The 15706-nt window shown below is 43.8% G+C and overlaps 1 protein-coding gene across 6 annotated transcripts in view; it reads left to right on the forward strand.

The window, feature by feature from the left end:
- The window catches only part of CACNA1E (calcium voltage-gated channel subunit alpha1 E), a 643532-nt gene that overhangs the window by 341983 nt on the left and 285843 nt on the right, over positions 1-15706 (forward strand). For 4 of the 6 annotated variants that reach the window (XM_083157191.1, XM_083157187.1, XM_083157188.1 and 1 more), the window contains exon 3: positions 4652-4917. In XM_083157191.1, the coding sequence (XP_083013317.1) occupies positions 4652-4917 (266 nt within the window). Of the gene's footprint in view, positions 1-3574; positions 3702-3951; positions 4548-4651; positions 4918-15706 lie in introns of those variants that run through there. The other 2 variants (XM_083157189.1, XM_083157190.1) reach the window with 2 other exon arrangements.

Consider the following 15706-nt stretch of genomic DNA (forward strand, 5'->3'; position numbering starts at 1 on the left):
TTTGTACTTATTAATAGCTGTCCGGACACTATTCTCCCTTGTGTTTGACAGGTCATTATATTATTATATTGGTGTCAGGGTGTTGGGGTTATTCAGACCTGATCACAGGGTTGACAATTCCCAGACCGGGTGATTATTGAATGACTGCACATTCGTATGGCTCGCAGTACACATGCACAAGGCCATCCTGCAATAAAATCCAGCAAGCTGATTGACAGGAAGACAGCATTTGTGGGTGTCACCTGGGCCATTTACTAGGAGTGTCAGAAGAAACCCAGGCATGCCCAGGCATATTCAGTGGGGGTGTGACATGTGCACTGGCCCAGAACAGCCTGCTTCTATAGCACTGGCTGAGTAGGTTCTGGGCTATGCACAGATGGGTGTGGTATGGCGCTCCCAGAGTCAGGATTCTGTCAGTCATTGGTCTAACAATCCCAACTGCGGTGACTCTGACAGGGGGGTGAGCGATATGAATCCTTTTGCGGGCTCTCTGCGCTGGCCATGAGGTGGGCTGGGCGGCTCGCTGCATTCACCACAGATTCTATTCTCCCTCCATGGGGGTCGTGGACCCCCAGAAGGGAGAATAGCCCCTGTCAGTTGTGGATCCCGACTGTTGGGCATTTAACAGTCGGGTTTCTAATGTTGAAATAATGACTGTTGGAGCGTCATCCGGCACCCGCACAGACTGCACAAACACTGGAACAATCATTCAATGGTGAATGAGTTGCTAATAGATTTCCAGCTAGTTGCAGGGCTGCATTATTTTCACAGGCTTGTACAGGGCGGGATTTCACTCTGGCTGGGCGGCGTATACCTGATTGCAGGTCCCTACAAATTAGCAGGCAAGTGGGCAGTGTGGGATATAATGAGGGTCAGATAAAGTGCAGGTCAGATCCATGCGGGATATAGTTAGGTTTGAATACAGTGCAGGATGGATACAGTGTGGGATACATAGTAGGTTGGATACTGTGAGGGTTGCATACATTGCAGACTACAGTAGATATAGTTCGGGATACAGAGCAGGTTGGATATACTGTAGTGTGGGTTGTATACAGTGCAGAATATAGTGTAGGTTGGATAAAGTGTATGATACAGTGCAGATTAGGTAAAGAGCAGGATACAGTGCGGGTTAGATACCCTGCGGGATGCAGAGCGGGTTGGATATAGTGTAGGTTGCATTTAGTGTAGGATACCATGCAGGTTGGATAAAGTATTGGTCAGATACAATGTGAGATACACATCATATCCATCTCCGGGACTGCTGATCACCGCGCTGGGGGCATAGGTGCCGATTTATCGTTTTGCTGGTGGGTGCTCAAGCCAAAACTATAGGGGAGTGGCTTCATGGGGAAGGGGCGTGGCCACAAAATTATACCAATTTATATTACGCAGCACAGTTGTCTCCAAAATTCAAATTATGGCAGCAGAGTTCCCCTTATTACACATTGCAGCAGAAGAGTCCCCCTTATTACACACTGCAGCAGCAGAGTCCCCCTTATTACACATTGCAGCAGAAGAGTCCCCCTTTTTACAACACAATGTAACGATACACACCATGAAATGTATTGAAAGTAATCAATGCCACTGGTTGACTGGCAATGTCAGTGGTAGCTTCACCCTCATGAGGAATGGCAGGGGCATCCAAGCCATGAACAACCTGTACAGTCCCTATAAGGACATGACTGGCATGGGACAAAGCTTGTCACCCTTGACCGGCAGCTCCCGAGGCAATGGTTTGGGCTCCATCCACCCAGCAGAGCCTCCACAACTATGGACCACCTGGACACGAGAAGATGCTCAGCTCAAACTTTGATGCCCACACTGCCATGCTGGCCAGAAGCAATCAGCACCTCTCCAGGGGTCTTGGCACGCCACCTGCTTACATTATAGTACAAAAATATCTTTCAGTCAGGCCCAAAAATATCTTTATCAATATAAACAGTTATCTGTGCATCATTTCACATGAGAAATGATGCACAGATAACTGTTGATATTGATAAAGATATTTTGGGCCTGTGTGCACATATTTAACACCTGACAGTCCTCTCAGACAGTCAGTAACTCACTAGTTAGATGCTGGGCGGTTGGGCCTGGGCGGTCCCACTCCTGCCAGTACTGTGTCTCCGGGACCGGGACCGCGTTATCTGCCTCGCTCCAGACCTCCTTGCACAGGCTCGCACCGCTCTGCTACATCAGCCGCAGGTGGCAGGCCAGGCGCGCTGTGTGACTAATGGTGCGCGGAGGAGAGGGAGGGGGAGGTGGTTGGCATCGGCGATGGCGCCAGGATGCGTAAGTGTGCGCGGAGCGTGGATTAGCAAAGGGCGGAAGTGTCCTATAGTAGGGCGGCCGCGACGGGTATGTTTTTTTAAATCTGCTAAATATTCAGTACTGCTGCAGTGGCCAGCGGGACTCGGGGGCGGCCGCCAGTGGGTGCTCAATGCTCATGAATTTCCGTGGGTGCTCAAGCCCTTGAGCACCCACAGAATCGGCGCCTATGGCTGTGGGGCAAGCCCAGCACCAGAATAATCTGCTGGGCTGCCCGCAGCCTCGGTGCACCCCCTAGGTATCCATCCTGAATGGATGCCTGTTTGCACGACCATGAGGTCAATAGATGCAGCACACAGGCATCCATTCACCTCCTCCCTAGCTCCACTGCTGTCTGCACAGTACAGCAGACAGCAGCGGAGGCTGTGCGCCCCCCGCCCAACCTACATACTGATGGCAGGACGCTGCAGCCTGGAGGTTGGGTTGGGGTATAACTTTGACTTGGGGTGACGGCAGCATAGGATTGCTGGTGGAGTCCTCAGAGTGGCAGCAGTGCAGGAACGCCCCCTGTGTTGGCAGTACAGGTGTGCCAATGCTGTTCTCAGTTCACCTGGGTGCTTATGAGGTGGGGGAGTAACAAGCACAAGCTGCAGTTATAAGAATTCGACTTTTCATAAGTGTTACATCCCTTCTATAATGCCATATAAAGATAGTTAGCTGATATGCATTATAGGACTGACAATGCCCCACCAAACATGACTGCAATGAGCAGCAAGGGGGCACATGAGTGCTATGAGTTCATATGAGGTTGTGCAGCTATTCATTTAAGGAACAAAATGAGTTTTATAGTTCTCTATACCAGTTCTACAATCTTTCCTAGTTTTTGTATTATTTAAAAGTGAGGTTTGGGCCATGTAATTAATTCTGCCCCATGCCACACACATCGCAGAGGAAGCTTGCAGACACCAGCAAGAGTTACAACAAAGGCTTCTAAACTTTTACCTCTGCGCCCTGGGGATTTGTTCCCATCAGGCTGTTTGTATTTTTGTATCTTTCCCAGTGTCAAAAACATCTTGAATATGCTAATGATTTGCGCCTATTAATACAGTATGTACCGATTGTTGCTTTCTCCTGAAGACACACTGTAACCTTACACAAAGTAGAGAAATTAGTGTATCTACAGTACCTTACTGTATATAGGATTTAACAATCTGCAGTCTACAATAAGCACCTCCAATTAATAAAGATGAAAAGGAAGGGGGTGGGGTGTGTATCCATGTACTGTGTGCTGTCTCCAGGATAAAGTGTGTGTGTATGTGTGAGTGTGCAAGGCAGACGCGTATTGGCAGCAGGGTACAGTATCTACATGTTAATACCGACTGCAACACGCATTCAGATCAGCAGTGGAGGAGGAACTACTAGACCATCTACATAATGTATGTAGTCTTTGTGCATTGCACTTTGTACTTACAGGGTCTCACTGGTCCAGTTACTGTGCATGGCATTAGCTGATCTGTTTTATGCCCTTAATTCTAATTTGTTACATCTTTTCCCTGTCTGCCATGCCCATTTTGAAAAGTGATTTAATTATGTCTGATTTCTCCACCCCAGGCTGCAAAGGCTATTTGGCGTCTCCTGTGTTAATCTCTCCCTCTCTATATCTCTCTCCCTCACTCCTATCTCCCTCACTCCCCCTCTCTCCTCTCATCATTGTTGTGCTCGTATCTGCTCTGTGTGTACTCATCCTGGTTACATGTGGCTGCCAATTTAAAGGTCCATTTAAAGGAAGTTCCTTCTCTGGCAACAGATCGCTGTGCTGCAGTGCTACCTGCCCCATTCACGACCACTCCTTCATTATTATTATTATTTTTTTAGTGCCATGCTTTGTTGTTTGGGATCACATGGAATGATCAGTGCCCATTTCTGCATTATATATAGTTCTTTTAATTGTTTGCTAGCATCACGTGATGTGATCTTTATTACACAGCATCGCCTGCCCCCCTGGGCTTTGGGACGTGTCCTTATGTGAATAGCATCGTGTTGCTTCCCAACTAAATGATCATCCTAGTTCTTCATGCAGGCGCAGTGTGCCTACAGTACATGATGTATATTTTAGCTGCAGATCACCCATTTATTAATTAGCTGGCTTGGCTATTAGCAGCTGATCGTATTGTTCTTTGTAGCAGCAGTAGTGGTTGGCTGTAATACACATAGCACTTGTTTGGATTATCATTCTTTTAAGGCTGGGGAGTTACCCACCGTATAGACATCTCACAGACTGAGTGAGTATTGTTATATGTGCTGCCTTATCTCATTGTCTCCAGCTATTGCCCTGGTTTTTGTAGCTGAGTCTGGATCATGCTTCATCTTCTCTTTTAACTTCCAGGATGGCTCGATTTGGAGAGGCGGTGGCTGGGAGGTTGGGGTCCGGCGATGGAGGATCAGAGAGGAGCAAGACTTTGCAAGGATCCCCGGCTGCTCCAGTGGGGACACAGGCAGCTTTTAAGCAAACCAAAGCCCAAAGAGCAAGGACCATGGCTTTATACAACCCCATCCCAGTCCGGCAGAACTGCTTCACCGTGAACAGGTCGCTATTCATCTTTGGAGAAGATAACATAATAAGGAAATATGCTAAGAAGGTGATCGATTGGCCATATCCTTTATAAGGTGCTATGGAGAAAGATTGGGATGTGGTGGGATTTGCAGTCCCTGGGAAGGTACGAGTTAATGCCCAAGTAATGTTGCTGCACATAATGGCAGTTTCTTAAGGCGTTTACTGCAAAAGTATAAGGTAAGACCACCCAGTGTGCACAGACAGTGACTCTATACGTGGATACCCAGGGAATAGCCTCCTGCTGCGTTTATCAACCCTACGTACTATCATTGTATCTTTTGTTTTAATGTGAAGTATCTACCAAGTGCATCTCTCCTAGATTGGTATTGAATAGTAATTATTACCTGTCCTGGAAAATAATTAGTTATGCCCCTCCACCTCCCCCCACTATCCCTCACCCCCCTAACTACCCCTCCTCTCTTCTATGTTCTAGAGTAGAACTTCACCTGCTCCTTAGCTCAGTGCTATCTCTTCAGAGAGGAGCTGTAGCAAAATCCCCCCCCCCCCCACCCCCCTCTTCTCATCGCAGTGATTAATTATTAAAGCCCTGATGCTCACAGATACTGTACAACAATACAATGATTTCTTTAAAGCAGCGATGACACATCCTACGCTTTCTGGATGAAATCATGGTTTGGCAACAGGTGTATCAACTGAAATAGAAACGCGAAGTTGACCTGTTGTGCGCTGTGAGCGATGTACTGTGTCATGCAGGAGTTGTGAGTGCTTGGAGACGCTGGTGCGTTCAGCACCACGGACAGCAGCCAGGCGTGCAGTATAAAGACAGACAGGGAAATACTGTACTGTACATCTGTGGGCTGTATTTGAACCACAGGCGCTGGCAATCTAGGTGACCTGCTGTGATATTCAATGGTTTATTCTTAAGGGGGAGGTATATTATACTCACAGCCCTTTCATGTTGAGGCCACCGAGGATAAGGTTTGTCAATCACTAGTGAAAGATGAATTCATGAGATTATACTGCTTACAGTATTGCTTATAGGAAGAAGCTATGCATATCTGATCTTAAAGTACAGTACTCAAATTTCAATCCTATCCAAGCAAGTTGAGTCTGAATCATGTCATTGTCTCCCTAGGGATTTGTCCTCTGAGTACTGTCCTACAGTTCATCTATATGACATCAGAGGAAACCAGTAACTGCTGTTTAAAATTCATTGCTACATACAGCTGCTATGATTGGTCACGACTTCTTCCATGGATAATATGTTTCTGGTTGATATTGCACAGTTTTATCTCATTAGACCCTTGCGACCCCTTCTCAAATGGGGTTTATTCTCTGGATAATTTTAACTAATACTCAGTGGTACATCCATAACTTAAAGTCTATCCTGTAATAACACTATTATATGTAAATGTCACACTCTATGACTGGTCCAATAGCTGCAAGGCAAAGCAGTTACAGAATTGTTGCAGCAGTATGTTAGGATAATGTCATTGTGTCACATAATGGTACTCATATGCAGCACATTCTTCCTTTATGTAAAAAAAAAATACCTTATATGTTTTCACAACTTTTTGTTTCTTTTACTCATTTGTTTTGTTGACTGATAAGTTACATTCCCCTTTTTTATCTGCTGTAATTTTTTTTATTAAAATGCAGGTATTGACCAGCTGTAATCTCAAATCTGAAATCCAGATATTGCCCACAGAAAAGTTTGCCAGTGCACTATTTTCCTCTGCTTAGGTTTGGAGTCAGATAAAGTGGAGAGAGATTAATGGGCCCATTTACCAACATGTTTTAGCCATTTAAACTCACTGCATATGATAAATGGTGCTACAGCCACTCAGCTCCTGTCATGTGATGTTTGGTTGGAGCACTACTTATTATGCTAAATGAGTTTTAAATATGCAAAACTCATTGATTAAAGTGCTCCAAAGTAGTAGCCAATCAGCTTCTATCTGTCATGTTATAGACCATCTTTGAAAAATGACAGTTGGGTCTGACAGCTGATAGACAGTTGGGAGCTGATAGCTTCAAAAAGTGACAACATGGAGAGTGATAAACAGCCAGACAATCAGCCCCTAACTGCCATGTCACAGGCAGGTAGGAGCTGATTGGCTGGTTGTTTATCACTCTCCACTTTAGCACTCTTATGCTTTCCCATTTATACTGCTGTAACCTATGGCAAGAAGTCCTCCCCTGCCTTAAATCTTTTTCTGTTGCAAACTAGTGTCCAATAAAGTTCTCCCTGGTTGGTCACAATGCATCCTCCTTAAAGTACCCTTTTGGCTCAGTGACAAATGTAGGAACACCTATAAATAGTGGTTGCTTACGTTTCAAGGCCTTCCACCTATTATCTGCTCCCTGTTTATCTGATTTAATTTATTGCTACAGTATTCCCTAATTGTGTCCTAAACTCAGTGCACCTTGACATCTATTGTGAACTCTCACTATGACCCATTCTCCTTTTCTCTCTCCCTAAACCCAACTAAAAGATACTCATCTTCTGACCCAAGCACTGAAATAGTCAGTCAAACCTGGGAATGTCTATGTCCAAAGACGTAATCCTCCAGCTTATATGTATATACAGTATGTACCCCAACCCATAAATAGCTTGTAAGCATTGGAGCAGAGACACTCTCCCCTATTGTCTGATTATGTGGCCTTACATAGTACTATACAAAATGTTTCTGTATCATCTTTTGTAGAACACTGTGTAGGCAATGCCATGATAGGAATTTAATTACATAACATACAAAATTCTAAATATATATGTCCATTCATGTGTAAAATAGGTTTTTAGGGGATTTATAGTTAATATACGGACAGTCGGGATCCCGGCGGTCAGGATGCCGATGCCAAGATCCCACTTGCCGACATTACTTCCAGCCTGAATCCCAGTGCACAGGGTCTATTCTCCGTTTGTGGGGGTCCGTGACCCCCATGGAGATGGAATAGAATCTTGTGGTGAGCAAAGGGGGCTAGTTCTGCCCTACTATTGCCGGCATTCTGGCGGCCAGGATCCCACTGTAATGTTTGTTGTTCTTTGGTTGTTGATGTCTTCCTTATAATATAATGATGGAACAGTATTGGCTAGGAAAAATATAGTTATACAATGTCCCATTTTGTTTAGAGCGATATGCTGAAAATAAGCTGAACTCGATCGGAATGTATTAGCATTTAACAAGCTGGGGATGCAAATATTTTGCCGTAGGTGGCAGAAGTGTAAGAAACATTTCACTTAGCCATTTATAGATGCACCGTTTCCTAAATTCCTTTACTTTCCGCCTGAATTTGAAGGAACTGCTGTATACAAATAATTGCGCTCGACACACCAGGGATCTTTATGTCCTCAAGTACTGTTAACAACAACAAGCTAAATTAAGGCAAAAATAGCTTGCAATTGCTCGCTGTCTTTACCTAAAAACAAAGAACAGTAATCACTGAGTAATTTAAGTTAAGCATTCTTAACTTGCTCATGATCACAGTGAATGCTGGTTAATGTACAGGCATTGTTAATGAGCTCCTGCAGTTTTCCTTAGTTTGGAACCCTGACACTGAGCTGTTAATAATGCATTTATCATTTATCTTGCACTACTTAGCAGGGTTAGCTATAGGCTTATAGCAAATTGCTGAGATATATGTCAAGACAGACAGGGGTGTATCTAGGGGTCCAAGTGCACCTTGCATAGAAAGTGACTGGCACCCCTATATATATATATATATATATATATATATATATATGGATCCTGGAGGCGGCACTCCAAACAAGCCAAATAATGCCAGCAAGGCTGATGATGACACTTGAATAGCAGGTGCCCTCCGGTAAGCTGGTTGTCAAACACAGCTATATGTAGAAGTCAGACGGTGGCACTCAGAGCAAAAAGACACATAGGCTGATTATTGCCAACGTTTCAAGGCCATGTGGCCCCTTTATCAAGGAAGAGAGATAAAGGGGCCACATGGCCTTGAAACGTTGGCAATAATCAGCCTATGTGTCTTTTTGTTCTGAGTGCCACCGTCTGACTTCTATATATATATATATATATATATATATGTATATATATATATATATATATATATGGAGAGTATAGAGAGAATCTAGGCGCCTTATGATGAGGTTAGAATACTTTCTTCTAGAAAGAAATTTTTAAACGTATATTCAGAAATGTAAAAAAATGTATATAGATTTATTACACCGAAAATAAAATAATATATCATAGATTTATAAAATACATAAAACAAGCTTTGCACATACAAGATTTTTTTGACAATATCCGGTTGGTCTGGGTAGGGAATGAGGGTTGGGGGAAGGGAAAAGATGAAAGAAAGGGAAAAAAAAAAAAACAGGGAGCAAGTGGGAGATGATGAGCACCATAAAACAATATATATCAGAGAAGAGTATGTATATATTTTTCTCTCAAAGCTATAGTGAGTACTTAGCTGGATATGTGATAAAAAGTAGTTTCTTTAAAAAAGAAAGTGGAAGTCCTTTTCCTTGGTTGGAAACCAGGAGGTAGAGCAGTAGTCTCTGGGCTCAAATGGCAAGGAGGATTGGAGGATGGTCCCGACGCGTTTCGTCCACTAATGGACTTCTTCAAGACTTGAATATATATTATACTAGTAAACCCGCTCAAAGTAAAAGCTTCAAAAGCTAGTCTGCTACCTTCTGTGTTTGTGCATGTGTGAGATAGAGATGTAGTTTAACTCTCTGCCAGCAGATGGCAGTGTTTTTGGAGACTTCCGTACACTAGACATATATATCATGAAAATTTTATACGGACCCATGCCCAAGTGCCATTCCTGGCTCAATCTGCACAAATAGAATATGAAACAGGACCGTCTAGAAGAAAAATATCAGGACAGCAATCTATACAATCAACATTTCAGTCCTTCTATTGAGACCTCTTTGTGAATGCAGTAACAGCACTTGGAAGTACAATGCAGCATTGTAGCTCTACAGGCCAAAGGGCACTCTGGCTGGAACTGCTGCATAAGTGGTACTCGAGAGACTTGTAATGATGAACAATCCTGTTAAAGCTTTAGGTCAGAACAAAAATTTTATATTTTGAAATCACTACACATTTTTGTATATAAACAGATGCAGATCTTACTGTACATATAAACCCAAATCTGGGTGTGAAAACTTCACAGTGAGATTATTGGACACAATGAGGAATTAATAGCAATCAGGGAAAGTGTTCCTATGTATAATCACATATACAAGCTATGGTCACAAACCATGATCAAGATCAAAGTAAATGTTTCTGTCAGATGTAATCAGATACTTCATAAAGACAAATGTGACATATAGATCTGTGTTACAGCATGTGCATATATCATCATTCTGCAAGAGTCTTTTGAATAACTATGGCTATATCTATTGTCTCAAAGAACATATGGGGTCACTCTTATCATTTCTGCCATCCGCTTGTATCTGGAGGCTGGTGGACGTGGACACGCAAGAGTCTCACACACTCATGCATCAATTGCCGAGAATGGGGGCATGAGCGTCTCTCTGACTCACGTGAGCTGCAATCGCCGGCAGAGGATGGCCGGGAGCCATTCAGATGAGAGCGGCTCCGTCTGTAAGAGTAAAGGCCCATACACACTGGGTGATTCTGAACTGAAAGCTCAAAAACCGCCCAGTGTGTACGGCGCAGCAGTGAGCGGTGAACGCTAATGTGCCCTCCCGCAACATCGCCGACGGCCTCCACTCATCTGCTGGCATTAGCAGCGTCCTGCTATGGAAAGTCGTCCACCCTTGTGAAAATCGCTCAGTGTGTATGGACCTTGCCACATGTACAGTATTACAATAAACAAAATACTTGTAGTTTAAGGGCCAGCTGCCAAGTGATTCTTATCTGCCATCCAATTCTGAAGGGTATATTTGCTAGCTTCTAAAAGATGAAAAAAAAATAAATAAAAAAAAATTGGATGTTGCCCATAGAAACCAATCAGATTCTAAATATCATTCCTCTATTGCATCCTTTAAAATGAAAGACAGAATCTGATTAGTTGCATTTTTTAGGAGCTTTAGTAAATCTACGCCTAGCAGCCGAATGTACAGTAATAGCCTCCGAACTCTTGAGTATTTTTTATAAAGCGGCAATCACTTATAATGAATGGTTTTGCCTTGTAAATGATTGCCCCTTTAAAAAATCCTCAGTGTTCCGCTGGCATCCCACACGACCTCTGAACTCGGACTAATGTCTATGGTAGGATCCCGAGGCACAAATTGTCCTGTTACTGCATAGAGACTAGAGTTACTTAAAGTCATTCAAACTGATTGTTCTGGAATATACAGATCTCCCAAATTTCAATACATATACCCAGTAATGTGAGGAAAATGCTAATAATGAGAGAACCATATGGGGCCTACAGTATATTACATTCTCAACTTCTGTGTGCGGTTGGAAGTTCATTGATGAGTGTTAACTACCTAACTGACATATGTCAAATATTGTCAAGTTTTCAATTAACTAAAATGTAAAATGTATTTAACAAATAAATGCACAAATTTTACTTACAGTAGGCGATATCTATCTATCCATCTATCTACATATACATGCAAAGAAGCATCCCCCACCTAACCCACAGTGGCAAAATATGTCCCTCCAATAATAGCCCCACTTCCCATTTTCACCACTTCTATACAAATGTGCTCTATCAGTCACACGTAAGCCACACCATTGATCATGTCAGGACACATTAGGCACTGATACGTTTGAACCACTATGTGTGGGCTATAGATATCCAAGATGTATGTTTTAGGTAATGGTGAATTTGACATCTCATTTCTATGGATAGCATTCAAGTCTTATACATAATGAAAAAATAAAAACAACATGGCCTCGCAGGAGCCTAGATTACACCATTAAAGGGGTGTGGCATAGTGGGGGAAGCCCCAAATAACCTCACTCCGGGGGCATACGAATTGCACCCAGTTACTCTTCTAGTACTGTTGTCTCCTTATCTGTGATAGAAGCCAAGTGCTGCAGGTTAATGTGACACTGTAGCACCCAACTCCTATCACTACGAGGGAGTTGGCCAAGTTTCACCCCTGGAAGGATGACACTTGGAAGCAGCCTGCAGCATCTTTTGATGCCACTGCTATGAAAGCGAAATACATCCTTTTCTCACTGCTAACATGTTCCTCATTGCATTGGGTCCGTGCATTGTATATTGGGAATCCTACACATTTTTTGCCACAAGAAATGTTGTTTTGTGTGTACTGGCTGGATTGAAGTACCTATGGTAACTGTGGTCCATTAGTGACAACAAACTCTGCCAAGTTATGCCGTTGGTTCCTTATATGGACATTCAGAAAGAAATCCGAAGCATCCTGTTCATTACTATTCATTAGCACTGTTGCTCCTATTTTGATCAACTATATATAAATGTACTGAACTTTTCACAAATATCACTTTTGGCATAAAATACTGATAAGGCTCTTGCTGAGCAGAAACATTTACTTTGATCTTATTTCAGAATATAGTTATGTGAATACATTAGAAGATTAATTTGATAAGTCCCTATTGCATCCGACACATCACTCAAATGCTTACAAATGAATATAACATTTTGTGGTTCATATTTGAAATTTGTATTTTTTATTTTGTTTATTTGATTCACTGATTTATATATAACATATATGTCTAACATGCTCTCTTCCTGTGTATATTATAAACCTATATACACATGTGTGAGTGTATGTGTTTGCAGGGCCGGTGCATGGCACCGGAGCGCCCCAGGCGGGGGGGACGCCCCGGCGCTCACCCGCCCTGGCGCTCACCCGCCCCGGCGCTCGCCATCGCTTCGTGTGGGGGAGCACAGCATCACCCGGCACCATCTCCCCATGTAGCGATGCAGCAGTGGCCAGATCAAACCCCCCAGACCGCGCTGATCCCCCCCCCCCTCTCCCCTCCCTGCAATGCCCGGGCTGTACATCACCTCACCTGGCACCCTCCGTCCCCTCCCCTCACGGAGGAGGGGACGGAGGGTGCCGGGTGAGGTGATGTACAGCCCGGGCATTGCAGGGAGGGGAGAGGGGGGGGGATCAGCGCGGTCCCCTCCGCTCCATCGGGGGGGGGTTTGATCTGGCCACTGCTGCATCGCTACATGGGGAGATGGTGCCAGGTGATGCTGTGCGGGCCCCACCGCATCGCACGGGGGGGGGGGGGGGTTCGGGGGAGGGGGAGTAGAGTTGCTTACCTCCATGGGGGGGAGAGACCTCCTGCTCCTTTCTTCCGCCCTCCAGTGGCCGGCGCCCTAGGCAAATGCCTAAGGCTGCCTAGTGGTGGCGCCGGCCCTGTGTGTTTGTATGGTGATTGCTTAGCAATCATAATTATTGAGTTCAAGGGTTCTGTAACTTGGTCCCAGCAGGGGATATGGTCGTAAGGTCTACCACTTAAGTTTGACATGGCTTTGGTCGACACATAATATTAGTCGACATGGCTAAGGTCAAAAAGGTCGACAAGGTCAACAATCAAAAGGTCAACCGGAGTTTTTCACGTATTTCTTTGATCCGACATGCGCCGACAGGCGGTTCTTCATACCCTGCCATCCACATACCCCATGTCTAACTGAATCTTCCCCCATAAAATGAAGGCAGCTTTTTTGTTCTTGCCAATAATTACTAGGAACTAGTCAACCGAAACAGCTCTTTAAAACGTCATGTGAACTTTTGAAGCCATCTAGAATGTTTATTAAGTGCTATTAAAGAGGTGTTTTTTTTTTTCAAGGACTCCATTCATTTGAAATAATAGTTCTCAGAAATTACTTACAATTCTTTTATATATTTTTTTTTTACTTTTTCAAATGCTTTGAAGAATTTTCGATCCTGACTTTACTGATTATATACTTATGAGTTTTTATGCCTTCACTCAAAACTCCATCTCCTCAACTTAACTTCTCAACTCAAAACTGTCCATGGTGTCAATAAACAACTTATTTAAAGCCAAGGAAAAGGCATGGTTCAATGGATGCCAACTGGCTCTCACTTTTACACACCTGTGGAACAGGGCACATCCCTCTGGTTATACCAAGAGAGTGCTCACAAAAAGAGGCCATACAGTACCTAAGGTAGCTCTGAGCAGTTCTACGGAAAAGCCAACTTCATTGAGATCTAGGAGAGCATCATTGGGCTAAAGTAGACATGAGGGAACCAATGTTTAACTTATATCCAGCGGCATAGCTACGTTTTAGGCGCCCCCCCGCCGCCCATTCAAAACCCCCAATCCCCCGCAGCCTTACCTTTCGCGCTGGTCCCGGCGGCTCCGTTCTTCTGCTGAGGACCACCACAAAATGGCCGCCCCCATACAGCAGACAGTTTCAGAGAACCGTGTGCTATATGGGGGCGGCCATTTTGTGGTGGTCCTCAGCAGAAGAACGGAGCCGCCGGGACCAGCGAAATAGGTAAGCCTGCGGGGGATTGGGGGGAGGTGTAACTATAGCACCAAAGCCCCTGGCGCCCCCATATGCACAGCTCCCCCTCGCGGTGGCGGGGGCTGCAGTGCTATAGTTACGCCAGTGCTTATATCCAATTCTACTCACTGGAATGTTTTTCATAGATTTGGTCATAAAATGAATGCAAATCCATTATTTGGACTTTAAAATGTATATAATGTTCATCTGCTTTTCAATAAGTTATGGAAATGAACTATAAAAAGGGGAGTTATAATACATTATGCCGGCCATTATTGAGTGTTCCTGGGTACATCTAGCATTGAATGCTATGTGAATGTACCTGATGCTGCGTTGGACTGTTACCTGTATTCATAGTACTGTATAAAATGATTCATACATTGGATGCATGCCCAGAGAAGACATCATGCATTTATGTGTATTAATATTTAAATTGACATGATCATTTGTACCCACTCATGTACAGTCATATTGACGTAATTTCCCACAGATATAAAAGATCACAGAGATGCATATACTGTACACCTGTTAAGAATTCCACGTTCCTGTGGTCAGGTGCAAGTGGATGCTGATGATGTTGATGACAGTTGCCAGTCTGCCTAAAAGCTTCTGATTGCCAATTAGTAATCAGTTGTATGCACTATGGGTTCCGCCCTGTACATAATTCCTCTTATGATGTGTACACCTAAGCATCTGGTGTGGTTGTTATTATAGTTTTTTTTCTGTACAGTTCTGTGTTAATGTTTGTTTTAATTCATTGGCCTCAAAGCATTTAAAAAAGCACTTTCTACCTCATTGTGCAGAATGATGTGTATCTATTCCTTTAGGAATGCAGGATGAGACTGGACTTTCTGAACCAGACAGGATGCCTACCGAACTCAGACATTTTTTTTAAAGGGGCAATCACTTACAAGGCATGGTTTTGCCTTGTAAGTGACTGCTCCTTTAAAAGAAAAAAGTCTGAGTTCGGACAGTATCTCCCATGGTCCCCAAACTTACACAGCATTTGGCCCTTGATGTTTTAACATAATGTTCAAAGTTGAAATGCCAACATGGTTAAAAAATGGCAACACAGTGAAACAGTAGTCGATGCCCTATCTACTTGCACTTTTGCACTAAATGACACACACTGGAATCAGCTGTCAGGCATGTCCAAACTATGGCCCTTCAGCTGTTGAGAAACTACAAGTCCCATCATACCGTGCTACAGTTTTGCTAATAGGGAATGCTAAAACGATGGCAAGGCATGCTGGGATGTATAGTTTCACCACAGCTGGAGGACCACAGTTTTGACATGCCTGGGCTATGTATTAAACAAATATTTGTCAGCTTACTAGGAACCAGAGGCAGAACTCTGGGAGGCAATGGAGTCATCTGCCGCCGGGCTCCTGCTCCCAAGGGGGCACCTCTATTCCACAGCAAGTTTGAATCAGTTAACTA

This window comes from Crinia signifera, chromosome 8, assembly GCF_055691185.1.
Source record: "Crinia signifera chromosome 8, ASM5569118v1, whole genome shotgun sequence".
Classification (NCBI taxonomy): domain Eukaryota; kingdom Metazoa; phylum Chordata; class Amphibia; order Anura; family Myobatrachidae; genus Crinia; species Crinia signifera.